This window comes from Amia ocellicauda, chromosome 10, assembly GCF_036373705.1.
Source record: "Amia ocellicauda isolate fAmiCal2 chromosome 10, fAmiCal2.hap1, whole genome shotgun sequence".
NCBI classification, from domain to species: Eukaryota; Metazoa; Chordata; class Actinopteri; order Amiiformes; family Amiidae; genus Amia; species Amia ocellicauda.
This window is the reverse complement of record NC_089859.1, coordinates 14,068,752-14,087,388: the sequence shown is the minus strand read 5'-3', so window position 1 is coordinate 14,087,388 and position 18,637 is coordinate 14,068,752. Positions and strand designations below refer to the sequence as shown.

Genomic DNA, 18,637 nt, shown 5'->3' with positions numbered 1-18,637 from the left:
CATTACAACCTGTAATTTAAATGGATTTTTATTTGGATTTCATGTATTGGACATATACAAAATAGTCCAGATTGGTGAAGTGAAACTAAAAAAATAACTTGTTTTAAAAAATAAAAAACAGAAAAGTGGTATGTGCATATGTATTCACCCTTTGCTATGAAGCCCCTAGATAAGATCTGGTGCAACCAATTACCTTCAGAAGTCACACAGTTAGATTGCACACAGGTGGACTTTATTTAAGTATCACACGATCTGTCACATGATCTACTGATGATATACTGTGTATATATACACCTGTTCTGAAATGCCACAGTCTGCAACACCACTGAGCAATGGGCACCATGAAGACTAAGGAGCTCTCCAAACAGGTCAGGGACAAAGTTGTGGAGAAGTACAGAACAGGGTTGGGTAATAAAAAAAATAATATCAGAAACTTTTAACATCCCACGGAGCACCATTAAATCCATTATTAAAAAAATGGAACGAATACGGCAACACAAAAAAAAAAAAGAGGGGGGCGCCCACCAAACCTCACGGACCAGGCAAGGAGGGCATTAATCAGAGAGCTGCAAAGCTCCACAGCAGAGATTGGAGTATCTGTCCAAAGCCCAGACCTCAGTCTAATTGAGAATCTGTGGTTTGACTTAAACATTGCTGTACACCACCGGAACCCATCCAACTTAAAGGAGCTGGAGCAGTTTTACCTTGAAGAATGGGCAAAAATCCTAGTGGCTAGATGTGCCAAACTTACAGAGACGTACCCCAAGAGACTTGCAGCTGTAATTGCTGCAAAAGGTGGCTCTAAAAAGTATTGACTGTGGGGGCTGAATAGTTATGCACGCTCAAGTTTTCTGTATTTTTTTTTGTCTTATTTCTTGTTTTTCACAATAAAAAATGTTTTGCATCTTCAAAGTGGTAGGCATATTGTGTAAATTAAATGATACAAACCCCCATAAATTCCATTTTAAGTCCAGGTTGTAAGGCAACAAAATAGGAAAAATGCCAAGGAGGGTGAATACTTTCGCAAGACACTGTATATACAGATGAGTGACAAATTAATCGAAAAAAAACAAGTGTCTCACTATGGTGTTGGGTGACCACAAGTCGCCAGAACAGCTTCAATGCTCTTGGCACAGATTCTACGAGTCTCTGGACTCTACTGGAGGGATGGAACACCATTCTTCCAAAATATATTCCCTCATTTGATGATGGTGGTGAAGAGCGCTGTCTAACACGTCAGTCCAAAATCTCCCATAACTTGGATTGAGATCCAATAGCCAAAGCATATGATTCACATCATTTTTGTTCTCATCAAACCATTCAGCAAGCCCTTGTGCCCTGTGGATGGGGGCATTGTCATCCTGGAAGAGACCACTCCCATCAGGATAGAAATGTTTCACCACAGGATAAAGGTGATCACTCAGAATAACTTTGTAATGATTTGCAGTGACCCTTCCCTCTAAGGGGACAAGTGGACCCAAACCATGCCAGGAAAATGCCCCCCACAGCATAACAGAGCCTCGGGACCCCCTCACTGTAGGGGTCAAGCAGTCAGGCCTGTACCGTTCTCGTGGTGTCGCCACACATGCATTTGCCCACTTGTCGAGTATATGGTGAAGGATGACTCATCTGACCATATCACTTTTTTACGCATCTCTGTAGACCAGTGCCTGTGGTTTTTGCACCACTGAACTCTCAGATGTGTATTGTCTTTGTAATGAGGGGTTTAAGTACTGCAACCCTACTATAATATCCTTCTCTGTGTTCTTACTGACAGTCTGATCATGTCCTGCATTGACATTCTCAGTCACCTGGGAAAGAGTTGCTCTTCTGTTTTTCCTTACATGCAGTAATGCATGAGCATCACGGTCATCGAATGTCCGCCTTCGACCACAATTTCCAACCTTATTTACTGATTTATTTCCCATTGATCTAAATGCAGATGTAATTTTAGTCACTGTTCCTATTGAAACGCTAGCCAGTTGAGTAGTCTTTGTGACTGAAGCCTGCTCAGCATGTTTATCCATGCCACAGAGCATGATAGGATGTTAATTGCTTAATTGTATAATGCAGTACACCTGTTTCGAGGCATCTGCATTCGTTATGTTCCTCCACTCATTTATTCAGGTTTTTCTTTTAATTTGTCAACAGTCTGTATATAAGAACATATGAAAGTATACAAACGAGAGGAGGCCATTCGACCCATCGTGCTTGTTTGGTGTCCATTAATAACTAAGTGATCCAAGGATCCTATCCAGTCTATTTTTAAATGTTCCCAAATTTTCAGCTTCAACCACATCGCTGGGGAGTTTGTTCAGATTGAGACGACTCTCTGTGTGAAGAAGTGTCTCCTGTTTTCTGTCTTTAATGACTTGAAGCCCAATTTCCATTTGTGTCCCTGGGTCCTTGTGTCCCTGCTGATCTGGAAAAGCTCCACTCGTTTGCTGTGGTCGATGCCTTTCATGATTTTGAAGACTTGAATCAAGTCCCCACGTAGTCTCCTCTGTTCCAGGGTGAAAAGGTTCAGTTCCCTCAGTCTTTCAGTAGGACATTCCCTTCAGACCTGGAATAAGTTTGGTTGCTCTCCTCTGAACTGCCTCTAGAGCAGCGATCTCTTTCTTGAAGTGTGGAGCCCAGAACTGTACACAATATCCACATGAGCTCTAACTAGTGCATTGTACAGTCTTAACATCACTGCCCTTGATCTCAATTCTACACTTTTGACAATATACCCTAACACTCTGTTTGCCTTTTTTATTGCTTCCCCACATTGTTTGGATGGAAAAAGTGAGGACTCACTTGATAGACTCCTAGATCTTTCTCATGTGTTACAATCTAGTTCTATTCCTCCCATAGTGTAATTATAGTGGACATTTTTGTTACCTGCATGTAATACCTTGCACTTGTCCACATTGAATTTAATCTGCCAGGTGTCGTCCCACAACTGAATATTATCCCTTTGAGTCCCTTTGAATAACCTGTGCTGCTGAGATTGTATCTGCTGAGCCACCTATTTTAGTATAATTTGCAAATTTGACAAATTTGTTAACTATCCCAGAGTCCAGATCATTAATATAGATTAGAAACCCCAAAGGCCCTAGTACTGATCCCTGTGGCACTCCACTGACAACCTCACTCCAGTTAGAAGCAACTCCTCTTATCAACACCCTCTCTTTCCTATATATCAACCAGTTTATAATCCATCTACAGTGAGGGAAAAAAGTATTTGATCCCCTGCTGATTTTGTACGTTTGCCCACTGACAAAGAAATGATCAGTCTGTAATTTTAATGGTAGGTGTATTTTAACAGTGAGAGACAGAATAACAACAAAAAAATCCAGAAAAACACATTTCAAAAAAGTTATAAATTGATTTGCATGTTAATGAGGGAAATAAGTATTTGATCCCCTATCAATCCGCAAGATTTCTGGCTCCCAGGTGTCTTTTATACAGGTAACGATCTGAGATTAGGGGGCACTCCCTTTAAGAGACTGCCCTCTAATCTCAGCTCGTTACCTGTATAAAAGACACCTGTCCACAGAAGCAATCAATCAATCAGATTCCAAACTCTCCACCATGGCCAAGACCAAAGAGCTGTCCAAGGATGTCAGGGACAAGATTGTAGACCTACATAAGGCTGGAATTGGCTATAAGACCATCGCCAAGCAGCTTGGTGAGAAGATGAGGGGCTCCATGCAAGATATCACCTCGTGGAGTTTCAATGATCATGAGAACGGTGAGGAATCAGCCCAGAACTACACGGGAGGATCTTGTTAATGATCTCAAGGCAGCTGGGACCATAGTCACCAAGAAAACAATTGGTAACACTACACCGTGAAGGACTGGAATCCTGCAGCGCCCGCAAGGTCCCCCTGCTCAAGAAAGCACATGTACAGGCCCGTCTGAAGTTTGCCAATGAACATCTGAATGATTCAGAGGAGAACTGGGTGAAAGTGTTGTGGTCAGATGAGACCAAATGCAAGCTCTTTGGCATCAACTCAACTCGCCCTGTTTGGAGGAGGAGGAATGACCCCAAGAACACCATCCCCACCGTCAAACATGGAGGTGGAAACATTATGCTTTGGGGGTGTTTTTCTGCTAAGGGAACAGGACAACTGCACCGCATCAAAGGGACGATTGACGGGGCCATGTACCGTCAAATCTTGGGTGAGAACCTCCTTCCCTCAGCCAGGGCATTGAAAATGGGTCGTGGATGGGTATTCCAGCATGACAATGACCCAAAACACACAGCCAAGGCCACAAAGGAGTGGCTCAAGAAGAAGCACATTAAGGTCCTGGAGTGGCCTAGCCAGTCTCCAGACCTTAATCCCATAGAAAATCTGTGGAAGGAGCTGAAGGTTCGAGTTGCCAAACGTCAGCCTTGAAACCTTAATGACTTGGAGAGGATCTGCAAAGAGGAGTGGGACAAATTCCCTCCTGAGATGTGTGCAAACCTGGTGGTCAACTACAAGAAACATCTGACCTCTGTGATTGCCAACAAAGGTTTTGCCACCAAGTGCTAAGTCAAAGGGGTGAAATACTTATTTCCCTCTTAAACATGCAAATCAATGTATAACTTTTTTGAAATGAGTTTTTCTGGATTTTGTTGTTATTCTGTCTCTCACTGTTAAAATACACCTACCATTAAAATTATAGACTGATCATTTCTTTGTCAGTGGGCAAACGTACAAAATCAGCAGGGGATCAAATACTTTTTTTCTCTCACTGTACTTACATTACCCTGAATCCCTACAGCTTCCAATTTGAGGATCAGTCTTTGGTGTGGAACCTTATCTATACTTATAATGCTTGTATTACTTGAATTGAAATGAAAATGTGACTTGGGTCTTGAGGGTGTTACTCCGGCTAAATACATACAAGTAATACAATCCGTAATATTAACATTGTTTTTCAGCCCTGTCTAAGAGCCAGTCACTAGGAAGGATGGACCTGGCAGCACCAGTCTTAGATAAGGGACTTGTCCCTGTATCTGTCCAGAGCAACTCCATCACACCTGCTGCTGCCCTGCCTGTTACTCCCATCATCAATAATGCCAAGACAGGCAATCCCAACAGCAGCAAACCAGGCAACCCTTTCATCACAGGTATTGCAACAGTCAGGGTAATCATTAACGTAATCCTCAGGCCGTGTAAAGAAAAGCTCTCGCTTCTGTCAGCACAAGTATTGTCATTCCAGGTGATGGGAGGGGATAGTACAAAAAGGCATGGTTGTCTTGCTGTGTGACATTTTAAAATATTCTAAAACATTTTTTACCCCTCTCAGTAAAGTGTAGACTTCTTACCAATTTTCCCCTTGTAAATCATTCATAAATGTTTCCAATGAAATGGGAACTTGAATCCACAAAATGTGAGGTGTGCACGTGTGTGTCAGGAGGATCCGCAATGCGCATCTTCCCTCTTCCAGACTGTGGAGACTCTGCTCTTGCCCTGGCCTCGGATTTTGGCTTTGAAGAGAATTTCTGCAATGCTCTGAAAGTGGAGGAGAAGAAGAACCATCAGAACCACATCATCGCCCCCCGTGAGCCACCTCCTGTGCCCCCCCTGCCGCCGCGGAGAAGCTCCTCCACCCCCGCCGCTGTCCTACCTCCCAAAGACCGGCCCCACCCCCCCAGCCAGGGGCCGTCTGTTGTCCCTGTCAACAAAGAGTGAGTGGACACAGTGTTTTCCCTGGGGTGGGGGAGTAACTGAATCTAAACCGAAAATGAATTTTAAAATGATTACTATTATTGTCAAATGTAATTATACTACAAAACATCCCAATTAACAATTTCATTATAATGTACCATTATTTATCTTTCGCTGGCTTCCATTAGAACGCATCTTCCTTTATAACATGCCTTTCTATGGAGAAATGGGTTTTGTTTTACACTCTTTCAGCTAGCATGCTTTTTTTTTTTTTTTTTTCAGGAACACAAAAAAACTGTTGTGTTAAGTGAAACCTCCCAGTACATAATAACTGTGTGAATTACTAAATAATATTGCAAGAAAACCAAGTTCATTTTTAATTTCAGCTCCACTTAAAAGTAAAATTACAGACACAAAGAAAATTGCTCTTATTATTTTACTTATTTAGTATTAACTTGTTGATTTGGCAATGGGTTCTAGTTTAATTAATAGAATAAGGGGAAAAGCCAAGGATTTCAGTGAACTAACATGTTTTATATTTATAACCATGTGTGACAGGATGAGGTGTGTGCCTGCTAGGGTTGGTACCATGGCATGCAGGCTGTGCTGAAAGCACTATTATAGTGGCATGAGAGAAAGAGGGAGTGGGAGAGTGAGAGGAGTGCAGCGCCATCGGAACAGCTTAGAGTGAGCTTAGTGTTTTTATTTATTCATTTTTTTCTGTATTGCTTATTTTTTCCCCTTTTATGATATATGCCTATGAAATAATTAGGGTAGCATAATCAGGACCCGAGAGGAAGTTTAGAAGTTGTTCTGTGGCTTTGTGTAGACCAACTGATTATTCCTGGAAGAGATCTTATTTATTATTATTATTATTATTATTATTATTATTATTTATTATAGGTCTGTTTATTCAGAACTTAAACCAAGTTTGTAGTTAGGCTTCATTGTATTACAAGTTGCTTATTTCAGTTGGCCATGCACATCTTACATCCTTGTAGGCATCATTTTTATTTTTCATGGTTCTGTCTTTTTTCTGTGATATCCAAGTTAATTATGTTTTGTGTATAACGCAGTTGAAATATCTTTTCCTTTCAAGAAAATTTAATATAGCTTCTACTTCGGGACTGCCAGCATAGAACCCAAAAAGCACAGTCTAGAATAGGAAACCAGACTGACCTGTTTGTGATGGAGATGACATGTCTCTGAAGTTCAGCACTGCTTTTTCATAGAGCCCATTGTCCTTTCAGCAATCACAGGTTCCCCACTGACCGGTCGTTTGGGTGGAATGAAAGCCCCACATATATGTCCAACACCATGAAGCAACTCTTCTCCAGCCAGTCTGGACAGAGGGAGGCTATGATCAAGTACCAGCTTGTCAAGAAGGAGAAAGAGTTTGTGGATATTCAGAACTTCAGGTAAGCTGTGCTGATATTACCATGTCCAAGGCTGTGTCGTCTTGGCTTCTGTAGGTATTCCCTGCATCTCCCATACAAGTAATTAAAATCTGTATGAAATCTGTAATTCTGCGGTAACTAGTGAAGTTTGTTGTTTTCTCCATGGCAGGCTCTTCACTGGAACGTGGAATGTGAACGGCCAGTCCCCAGACAGCGGGCTACAGAGCTGGCTGAGCTGTGACCCGGATCCCCCGGACATGTATGCTATCGGGTCAGTGTTTGAACGCTGGAGATTGGAATCAGATGGAGCTGATCAGGTGTCTAAAAAAAGACAGAAGAAGCATATACCTAGAATCTTTTCGTTAATTTTCTGACTTTTGTAACAGGCTTATCATCCAGAGAAAAAGAGTGATGAATCAAGATATTCTCCATACAGTGCTCCCTTATTGGATCTGAGCTTTCCTTCTCCTGGATCATTTCAAATATTGCCTTTTTTCCAGTAATGATCTTTAATTTGCGACTTTTCTCTAAAATAATTCAATTTAATATGCGACTCTGTCTCACAGTTATATAAGGAGGGCTGTTTACAGTATGTGAGCTGCCCAGTGAGCTTTTCAGCTGATGGTTGTTGCTTTAATCATGTGATGGGTCTCTGTCCTCCAGATTTCAGGAGCTGGATCTCAGCACAGAGGCCTTCTTCTATTTAGACTCATCCAAGGAGCAGCAGTGGGTGGAGGCTGTGGAGAGAAGCTTGCACCCAAAAGCCAAGTACAGTAGCGTGAGTGAAGATCAGCAAATCTAAAGTTTTAACCACAGTATAACACTTAAGACAACCAATCCTTAACCACTTATGATATCGGGTGTCTTTGTTAACAAATACTTTTGGTTTGTTAACCGTAACAATGCATGATAAGCTGTCAAGATACATAGATGCATTTGATTTAAATGCTTGTGGTTGGTTTGTTTTTGTTGTACATTCAATAGGATACTTTGACGCATTTCAACAAGATGAGCTTGAATAGGGATGCGAACTAAGGAACTGTTTCACTGATTTATTTCCCATATGGTCTTTCACAACATAATCAAATGGGCATGACTTAGTTTTAACACTCTTTATAAATCATAGCTTTTTAAATTTAATTTGTAGATATATGTTTTGAATGCCGACATGTCAAAATCCACAAGTTGGTGACGATTTATTTTGATGTGTACTCAGTTTGATTTGCTCTTTGTCCAGATCCGTCAAATCCGCTTGGTCGGTATGATGCTGGTGATTTATGCCAAGAAACAGCACAAGAGTCAAATCAGAGATGTGGCAGCTACGAGCGTGGGGACTGGCATTATGGGTAAAATGGTATGATGCACCACAAAAATGACTTTGTCTGGCCTATTGTTCTGTAGAAATTGTTAAAATCCTAATTGTTTGGATTATTACTGATTTAAGAAAATTATACTACTTGCCCACTGTTAAATGTAACCAGGAATGCAGTATAGTGTCAGAAATGTTCATGCAGGTTATAAAGAAAAAGAAAATGTCATGAGTCATTCAGTATGATTATAAAGCACAACCATTTGCATAGTACAGTACTGGAGCTCTCCTACCACAGGATGCAGTACAGCAGTATATGACATTCTTGTCCAGTAACCCCACCAGATTCCCATGCTTTGACGATGAAATGTGTTTTTTCATTTGAAGGGCAACAAAGGTGGAGTGGCCGTGAGGTTTGTGTTCCACAACACCAGCTTCTGCTTCGTCAACTCCCACCTTGCCGCACACGTGGAGGACTTTGAGCGTCGCAATCAGGACTACAAGGACATCTGTGCCCGGATTATCTTCCAACTCCCGGGCCACACACCCCTCAGCATCGTCAAGCACGAGTAAGTCATGCTGGACTAGGGTTGTCACAATACTAGAATTTTGAACTGCGATACGATGCCATTTCAATTTCACGATACCAATTTGATACCACACAAAAAATATATATATATATATATCTGCGCACACAACGTACAGTAGCATTCCTCTCATAAAGATGCACAGTGTTCACTCCAGATCAAATGGGCCGGAGCAGTAAACACAAGAATCATAGTATTAAGATAACTTTTCCAGAATTCAGTAACCATTCAAACATTTTCTTCAGAACAATACAGTGCAGGTAGCTAAACACGCATGTATATTTTGGTAATTTTTTTGGCAAACATAACAAAGAGCATACCGTGACTGGTTTAATCTGGCTTGTTGAAGTACCAGTCAATAGACACATCCATGTTTTTTGTTTTACTGCATTATTATCGCATAGATTTTTAATATATTGAAAATGTGTTCCATATGGGAATTTGATATACAGAATATGCATGTAACACACACCAGTCATTATACAGACCAAAAAATAATACAGTAAATAACAGGCAAATATATCGTCCTGTGTTTGCTACACAGTCTTGAGCTATAGTTGATCCCTTAAACAATATTAATACTGGGTAGAGTAAAGGTAACTCATTTATACTGTGTAACTTACATTTTAATTGAAAAAGCCATGTTGGAATCTTAAAGGCAGAAAATAAAAAACGAAATCGAGCAGCATACCTAGGCCTATATTATGAATATGGCTTTAGATATAGCTGAATCGATAATATTTGTTTTGTAAATACACGTTATTTCTAAATTGTTATGAATCAGTGAACACTAGATCTGCATAGTCGCATATTTTGGGTGGCTTTTGCAATACAAAAGTAAATATCTCTGCGTATGTGACTTTCTCCCGCTTATATGTTACTAAAAACTAGAATTAAATACCTATATGGTGTTTGCTGTAAACACATTCGTTGAATGTAATAAGTTATAAATAATTTCTTCAGCCGCCGGACCGCAGTTTATGCTGTAGGCTTGAATACAATAAAGCCAACAATCTGCGCTTTGTAATGAGCTGAAACACATAAATATCTACACATATATTCGTATATTATCATCATTATTTATCATCGGCTCGGCAAGTTTCTAACTTTCCTTTGGAATTCACTCTTGATCTCATTGCAAACCCGGGTCTCTGGATCAATGCCTTGATCAGTCACTGTCTGATCATGTGCTCATTTTTTTGTATCTGGTGCGGCTGGCTATAGTCTGGCTGCTGTTAGCATTTATTAGACTGCTGCTGGCACTACAATTCAGTATCTAGAGGACACGGAATAAAGACACTGCCAGGTTGCTAAATGCAACATAAACAGACCTGCTGATGTTTCACGCTGTTGAAATGCAGTCTGTGGTAAATGCACTGCTGTGTTGAAAAGTGTGTTCCTGCATTGATGTATGCAGCTGTATACAGACAGTCAAACCCATTTCAAAGTGGTTTCACATTGCATAAGATGTTACATTTTAATTGTATGCTTTTTTTTTTTAACTGGTTGTTTGCTTTTTTAATTATGTGTTTACCAACGTATGTGCATACTGATTTCTACACCATTTTACACAGTTTATTGTGTAAAATGTATTGTTGGTTTGTTCATGTTTATGTAGCCTATGTGCTTGTTTTGAATTTTCAATGTGAATGCAGTGTTGCTGCCATGAAAATGTTTTGTGATGTTCATATGTAAAATTAAGTTTAATCCAACGGTTAATCACACCGCTATTTTATAAAGCAGATGCACATTTTCCGGGTGCGGTGGTTGTATTTAATCCGAAATGTCGGTGGTTCTAGTTTTAGGAGCTCACCGAATGAAACCAGTCCAATCAATACCAAATTGAACAAAAATACTACAGAAAAGTGGTGCAAATGTCTCTGCGAATTGCGATAAGCCAGGCTTTCCTTTTCTTTGTCTACTGGAAATCGGTGAAATGACAGGGCTTTATTTGTGTCATAAAGGGAATCACTCAGGGCTAGGAACACAACAGTGATAAATGTTTGTTTATCGCACTTCCGGAACTGATGCTTTCAGAGCCTTGTTTTTGCTGGGACCGAGAATACGGTCCATTGGTTACATCATTGGCTCTCTTCTTTGTTTCCTCCTGAGGTGTAAGTGAAAGACGCACTCACACAATTTTCGTTATATAAGTAGAGTGCTCTGATACTTCGATATTTCCAAATGCATAGCTCAGAACCGTTTCTGAAATTTGGGATCGCGGTAGTATTGAAGTATCAGTATTTTTGAAAACCCTACGCTGGATGCCACTGCACTGCACACACATTGCAGGGGAACATCGTTTCCTGCATTCGGCATTAAAAGCTCTGTTTAAAAAAAAAAAAAAAAAAAAAACACAAAATGCCTCTTCTCGTTTGGTACCTTCCGTAACAACATAGTATGCAAATATGTTTGTTTCCCCCCGTAACAACATATTATGCAAATACACATAGCAGTTTAATTATTTGGAAATATATTTTGCTAAGATGGCGTGTTGATTTTGGTGAAATCCTATCTGTGTTCCCTGCAGTGTGGTAATCTGGCTGGGAGACCTCAACTACCGGCTGTTTGTGTATGATGCATCTGAAGTCAAGGCTTTAATTCTTAAAAATGAGTTAAGGAAACTACAAGAATATGACCAGGTAAGAGAAGTGCCACAGAAAAAAACTTAAACTCAATGTTGTGTGTGATATCTATCTATCCTATCGATCTATCAAGAAATGAAAATGACAGTGTACAAAACAAGGCATCTGTCCTGTTCTGTGCACTGTTTTCTTTTCTTTCAGCTTCTACACTTCTACAAGAATTTACATGCACCAATACTATAGATGTTTCGTTATGAGCAGTGCAACTGCCTGTTTTATTTATTTTGTAAGTTGTTCAAATAAGCTCCGTTTCAGTTTCCAGTCCAGTGAATATTTCAAGACTTGCTGTGAAATTGTGCTCCTTTGTGGATCTTGATCTAGTCAGTGTCTTTGTGCAGTCACATTGTTGATGTAGAATTGTTGTAGATTAAGAGTTGTTGTAAGGGTGTTTTTTATATATTGTAGAGTTGTCCAGCTTCCAAGAACCTTGCTTCAAGTCCAGAGAGTTGACTTTGGGTAACCCCCCCAAAGAAGAAAACAACCTTTTTTTTTTTTTACCCACAGTCCACTCTCTGGCCTTCTGCTTTTACACGCAATAGTTTCATTTACACTTCTGCATAGTCAAAAACCACAACTGCATTGATATACTGCATTGTTTTCTGTCAGCTGTGCACTGAAGGGACCAATGAGTCTATTAAAACTTATTTCAAGATACATAATGAAAAAATTTGTGGTTTGCATTAAATTTTGTTCATAATGAAAATTCTATTGTGTATTTCTCATTAAATGGTAACACTTATGAGTTCAACAGAGGTAGTAGCCTGAGGTGTATCCTATACTGTTTCCCCTTCTAAATTTCAATGGGATTTTATTTACCCTTCTTTCTCAATTTAGAAACCAAGGTTATGAACAAAACTTATAACTTAATTATAAATATATAGTGATAATGGCTTTTGTTCATCTAGTGTAATGGGTATAGTTGGTAAATATAGTTGGTAAAGATGTGAGTTACAATGATCAATTTTTTTTTTTTTTTTAAAGCTCAACGTCCAAAGAAAGACTAAGAGAGCCTTCACCGATTTCGAAGAGGGGAACATTAATTTCATACCGACGTACAAATACGATGCCAAAACAGACAGATGGGATTCCAGGTAAGACTCTGAAGGGACAGTTGAATATCTGCCAACATTTACTGATGCTGTGACCTGCAGGATAAACTTGGTTAAACTTTAAATTGGCGTCTGCCATTGAACGTGCGAGGCTGAGAGAGACCAGGCAGAAGAGCGTGGCTGTGAGTCCGTGCCTGTCGTGCAGAGAGACTTGTTTTGGCATCTGTGCTCCTCCCAGTGGGGGTCTAGAAAACAAGCTTTTGTCTGAGAGCACCCTTGAATTATTTAGTCCCCTAATCCTCTTTCCTTTTTTTTTTTTTTTGTACCGCAGTGGAAAGTGTAGAGTCCCGGCCTGGTGTGACCGAATCCTGTGGAGGGGGTCTGGAGTCAAGCAGCTCAATTACAGGAGCCACATGGAGCTACAGACCAGTGACCACAAGCCTGTCAGCTCACTCTTCAGCATAGGGGTAAAGGCCTCTCTCCATGGGTTGTGAAGCCTCCAATTGAAACTAAGGCAGTTTGATTTGTTTCTAAAACCACCACATCGAAGTCTCCAGGCTTCAAAGCTATTCTTACTTCTGTGATACATATGTGTCAATTTGCAAGAATGTGAATGATACCCAAATAATTTGATGTAAAGCCATGAAACTTCACATCAGATTGTCCAAGTTGAAATTTTTTTAAGACAGACTCTACACATCATACAAGGTTGTTTTATATAACCTAAGAGTATTGTCGGAGCTTTTGCGGAAAATGGATTAAATGACATGAGAAGCAGGAATGTCCGTGGTACTTCTGCACTGCACAGATACCACTGTCTGATCTGAAGGAAATTATTTCGGGTAAAAATAGATATGAAGGAAGTGGAAACCACCAATGCATTCTGTTATCAAGGCGCCTCACATGTGCTCTGCCCAAAGGCTATTAAAACAGACCAGCTCTTTTAAAATATTTAAATAAAATAAAAGAATAAGCAACCCATAAATGCAGGGATGGGTTTTAATGAAATATCAACCACAAGATTTCCCTATGTTTGAATATCCTTTTATATGTAGTTCAAAAGCCTTCTTGATCTGTGTGAAACCTTTACTTGAGTTCATATTGGAGACTGGGGTTACATTTTATTATTTAATGAGCCTTTTCCTCAAGGGTAAAGGAATCACAAACCTTGGGTAGCTTGATTTAATCAAGTTATGCTAAGCAGTTTAGTCGAGTTAATCTTGAGCCTAATCCTCCAGAATGCTGTTAAAATGTTTAATGATCTTGTTAAAAGGAGTGTCTCGCTCAGAATTTTTTGTTCTTATGCCAGCTTTTAAGTGTTGTTGTTTCCGTGCGTGCAGGTGAAGGTGCCGAATGACCTGCGATACAAGAAGGTCTTCGAAGACATCGTACGAAGGATGGACCGTATGGAGAATGATTTCCTGCCCTCATTATCGCTCACTCGCAGGGAGGTGAGTAAAACCAGGGCTGACGTCTAGCCCTAGAGATTGAAGGCATTCATTCGGCCTGGCTGTTGGTACCCTGACTGACCTACCTCCACTTAAGTCTTTGTGTCCTTCCTCTGCTAAAGCTCATTTACATAGACTCTAAACTGAGCACAACCTCTGTTCAGTCTGTAAAAGAGCTGGGTAATTACATTAAGTCATCTTGTTTTTTATGTATTGTAACCAACTAGAGACAAACTCAGGTCACATGTTTGTGTATATATATATATATATATATATATATATATTTTTTTTATAATAAACTAACATGGAAATACTTATCCTTTGGCACTTATGTAACACCTTGAAGTTTGAAAGGAAAATATCCCAGTACCCAAGTAGATCTTGGAAAGCAAACAAAAAATTATGATCCCCTTCCTTGAAACTAACACTTGAAACTCACTTTTTTAAAGATAGATTTAACACGTGGCCTTGTAAAGGAACAGAATGTAGTACATTTACATATTTACATTCAATGTTGATTTTATCTTTAGGATTCAAGCTACATCGTGCCCGTTTCATAATGTGGCGAGGTGTGAGATTGCACTGCGGTTTCAGTGCATGCTAACTTATTGCAATTTATTGTGTACTAAGCAGAAGTTACTCTGCTTAAGTTATTAATATTCACAGGTTCTGCAGAATAATTTCTGCTAAGTGCGTGTGCGGGCAAGTATATTTATAGAACTGTGTGTGTGTGCATATAATCAGAGAGCAAAGAGGTGGGGCAGAATGTAACCATTTTTATTAACCCTGCAAATACAGCTTGGACCCAATCACAGTGTTGCTCTCCTTCAGCCCCACTTTGCCTTCCCTTTGCAGTTCACCTTTGAGAACGTGAAGTTCCGGCAGCTGCGGCGAGAGCGCTTCCACATCACCAATGACGGCCAGGTCCCCTGCCAATTCGGCTTCATCCCCAAGCTTAACGACTCGCAGTACTGCAAGCCCTGGCTGCATGCCGATCCCTGTGAAGGTTTCCTGGAGCCTAGTGAGTGAACTCCTTATTGTAATTGTGCTCAGTTCATTTTACAAAGCTGCATGTTCACCCCTAAATGAAAATTTCTGCTGGAGTCTGCGTCAGGAACGCTCCATCCCCTCAACACTAAACTTCCACTTAACCTGGCATGTCTTTCATAGACGAGACGCTGGAGATCTTTCTGGAGGTGTACGTCAGCAAGGACTCGGTGACCATGCTGAACTCGGGTGAGGACAGCATCGAGGACATCCTGGTCCTGCACCTCGATCGGGGGAAGGACTATTTCATCACCATTGGGGGCAACTACCTGCCCAGCTGCTTCGGCACGTCCCTGGACACACTGTGCCGCATGAAGAAGCCCATCCGTGAGATCCCCATCACCAAGCTGATCGACCTGGTGAGATGGACGGCCGTTGGGGTGGCTCTGTGGCGGGCCGGGATTGCAATGCACGGTGAACTGTCAGTTCAGACCTGCAGAGCACTGCTCTGAAAAAACACAACAAGAACAAATCTAACAATGCTTTGGAGATTAATTCCTACTTGTTGTATGTAGGGCTGTGCCGGTGACAGATTTTTTGTATCGATATACCGTTGAAGAATTCACCGCTGTGATCGGTATTACCACGGGGGCGGAGCAGGGCATGGCTTTGTTCCTATTCTGGAAAAAGTGGCAGGGGTCTTCAGTTTTATTATTCAATCAAGCAGTAGAACTAGTTACTACCCAAATACAACATAAAGATAATATTAATAAATAGCCTACACTACACAAATTGAAAAAAATAAGATTGAAAAGAACAATGTGCAAATTACATTACGACTTTAAAAGGAGCATTTGAAGTAGACTTTTTAAATTTTAAATACATATTATAAAGAACTGCATGTAAATGAACCTGTTTCAATGTTGTTGTTTTTAAGTGTTACAAACATGTGCTTTCACACATGGGTGGAGGTTCCTCACAAAAATACCAACCTGACTGTCTGGCTTTAATCAGACTTGCAATGTTTCACTATTTGTTTTTAAACCAATGTATAAATGGAGCCTAAGGTGCCTGTCAATTTGTTATGCACATTTCATCATGTGTTTTTAATCACAAATAATAAGGTCACTGACAAAAGATTGTCATCAAAGTTTTCTTTTTGAAATCACTACTTAAGCTGTGTTAAAAACAAATAGCACTACAATAAATCATAAATAACAGATTCAGTACGTATTCATATACAAATTACATAAATAAAACCCCAATAGATATATTAATAAATCATAAATAAGATACAGTAAGTATTCAATTCCGTAGCTACATAAATAAAACCTCATCACTTTAATTTAGATCGAATACTTAATGTCTTACAAAGATTGCAAAACAGCCTTTAATTAAATCAAACAGTCACCCACTGCAGTAGTCTTTTCCGCTCTTCAATCTCACCTCTTTGCAGCAATAACTCGTTGTCGTGTTTACATGGGGTGCCGTTCATGTGGTGCAGACTCGAGTCATTGTACACAGAATCTGCACAGAATCTGACCATTTAGTCAAGGCATGCTCACACTGTGCTGATTATGTGCACAATGACTGAAATGAATGACAAAAGTCACATTGCTCTCAAATTTTCAAAAAGTAAATGCGTGACATTTGCAACTTGAAAAAAAGACAGAAACAGGTCAGCCTGACCCAGGGTGGGGGGTGCGCGTATTTGTGGAGCGTGCGGCGGGGTGGGGGGCGTGCTCGTAGCCTAGTTTGTTTGAAATGCGTGGTAAGCGCTTGACTTCATAGCTATCTATGCAAACACACACTTCCTAGCATAACAGTGCTAAATACTGAAACTGTTATAGGCTATGAGGAATCTAACTTAGAATGAAACCTCATGTTCGCAGCACTTGCTTGTGGAGCGGCCACAGCGGGGGTTTGACCCTGGATCCCCCGCGCACAGTGCAGCAACCTTACTGCATCAACAAACGTAGAGGCTTCAGAATCTCAATATTTAATAAATAAAAACAACAACAAAAAATAAAAAGGTATTGACGAGGTGGTATACCATTTACTGGCACAGCCCTAGTTGTATGTAGAAAAGTGGTCTTATTAGTCATGCATGACCAGAAACACTAATTCTGATCAGACCTCCTGTGCACCATAGACTCAACAGGGAAGCTACACTCATACTCTCCTGTTGCACCTGGCTGGGCTATCCTCACGCTGGGGAACAGAAACTCTGTCTTGCCGTCTATATTTTCTTTCCAGCAGCAGGTTCGCTCTGCATGTCTGGCCTCCGCAGGGGAGGAGGAGGAGGCGCTGGCTCGTGTCGATCTTTTAATGCATGCATGAATGCTCTTGGTGAGGAAGTGGAGGTATTTTTAGAAAGGAGCGGGCAGATTTCAGTATGAGCTGCCTGTTTTGTAATGGACACCAGTCTGAACAATGAAATGGGGAACCTGAGGAGTGTTCTGTACAGTCCTTGCAGTCTCTGAAATTTTAAGTTTTTTTTTTTTTTTTGCTGGGGGATGTCGGGGGTTTCTATCTTTCTGCAAATCAATTTTATGTCTTTTTGTCTCGTTCTGTTTTTCCCTTCCCCTCTCACTCACTGTCAATCACTCACTCTGTTTGGGCTCCTTGATGCTCAGGGAGAAGAAAGCTTCCTGGAGAAGGTAAAAATCAAATCTGTGTAGACTTTGCAGTATGTTAAAACGTTCTGACACAAAGGACAAATTATGGTAGGCCACCCTCATTAAGCTAGTATGAGAGATTCAGATTTAACCCATTCTGACTAAAGGCTCTTGAAAGGGAAATCCTATTTTAAATGTTCATAATTTAAAGTCCACCATTTTTTTTTTTTTTTCTCCATGATGATGGATCACTGGCTGATCATTGACGATTACTAAAACGGAACACTGTCCTATTAGATCATTAGGATTTGCTTCCAACGTAACAATCAGCAGTTGTGTGGTTAATTCCTGGTTGTTTTCCTTGGACCTTACAGTATACAACTTCTGTAAATTGTTTGAAAGTGATGTGGAAATTAACCTGTTCTTAATTGAATCAAGTGTTGATGAACACCATGAATGTTAATTATATCTATCTATCTATCTATCTATCTATCTATCTATCTATCTATCTATCTATCTATCTATCTATCTATCTATCTATATAACTGAAATTAACATTTATCTGAAGGTAATACAATTTACATTAATACGATTGTCTGAACAAGGCATTATTAAATAGACATCTAAGGCATTAGAAAGTGTGTAAATGTGTCTTTATGATCAAGTTTCCTTTGAATTAGTGACCCTGTGACCTTTGGTTATTTATCTTCTCTAAAGAGGGGCTTGTCTTTGTATCGCCTCAGGAGAAATCACGGGTCAATCATCTCCTGATGGATAGTGCTGAGATGGAAGATAAGCCTTTGAAGATCCCCAAGGAGGTGTGGCTGCTGGTGGATCACTTGTTCACCAAAGCATGTCAGCAGGTTAGCCCATTCAGCTGAGCACCAGTCCTGCTAACGGAGTGAGGTCCACATTTATAAAGCCATAGAACGACATCTCCCCCTTTGCTGTT

The 18,637-nt window shown here is 40.3% G+C and overlaps 1 protein-coding gene across 5 annotated transcripts in view; it reads left to right on the top strand.

Moving 5' to 3' along the window:
- Nucleotides 1-18,637, top strand: part of ocrl (OCRL inositol polyphosphate-5-phosphatase) — a 31,096-nt gene that overhangs the window by 6,859 nt on the left and 5,600 nt on the right. For 3 of the 5 annotated variants that reach the window (XR_010820127.1, XM_066715070.1, XM_066715069.1), the window contains exons 5-19: nucleotides 4,916-5,104; nucleotides 5,392-5,665; nucleotides 6,896-7,063; nucleotides 7,212-7,313; nucleotides 7,706-7,820; nucleotides 8,280-8,396; nucleotides 8,739-8,920; nucleotides 11,469-11,580; nucleotides 12,565-12,674; nucleotides 12,964-13,099; nucleotides 13,973-14,083; nucleotides 14,936-15,101; nucleotides 15,251-15,486; nucleotides 17,704-17,727; nucleotides 18,429-18,548. Coding sequence is in view for 4 of the 5 variants with exons in the window: in XM_066715070.1 (XP_066571167.1) it covers nucleotides 4,916-5,104; nucleotides 5,392-5,665; nucleotides 6,896-7,063; nucleotides 7,212-7,313; nucleotides 7,706-7,820; nucleotides 8,280-8,396; nucleotides 8,739-8,920; nucleotides 11,469-11,580; nucleotides 12,565-12,674; nucleotides 12,964-13,099; nucleotides 13,973-14,083; nucleotides 14,936-15,101; nucleotides 15,251-15,486; nucleotides 17,704-17,727; nucleotides 18,429-18,548 (2,162 nt within the window). In the remaining variant the exon portion in view is untranslated. The remainder of the gene's footprint in view (nucleotides 1-4,915; nucleotides 5,105-5,391; nucleotides 5,666-6,895; nucleotides 7,064-7,211; nucleotides 7,314-7,705; nucleotides 7,821-8,279; nucleotides 8,397-8,738; nucleotides 8,921-11,468; nucleotides 11,581-12,564; nucleotides 12,675-12,963; nucleotides 13,100-13,972; nucleotides 14,084-14,935; nucleotides 15,102-15,250; nucleotides 15,487-17,703; nucleotides 17,728-18,428; nucleotides 18,549-18,637) is intronic. The other 2 variants (XM_066715072.1, XM_066715071.1) reach the window with 2 other exon arrangements.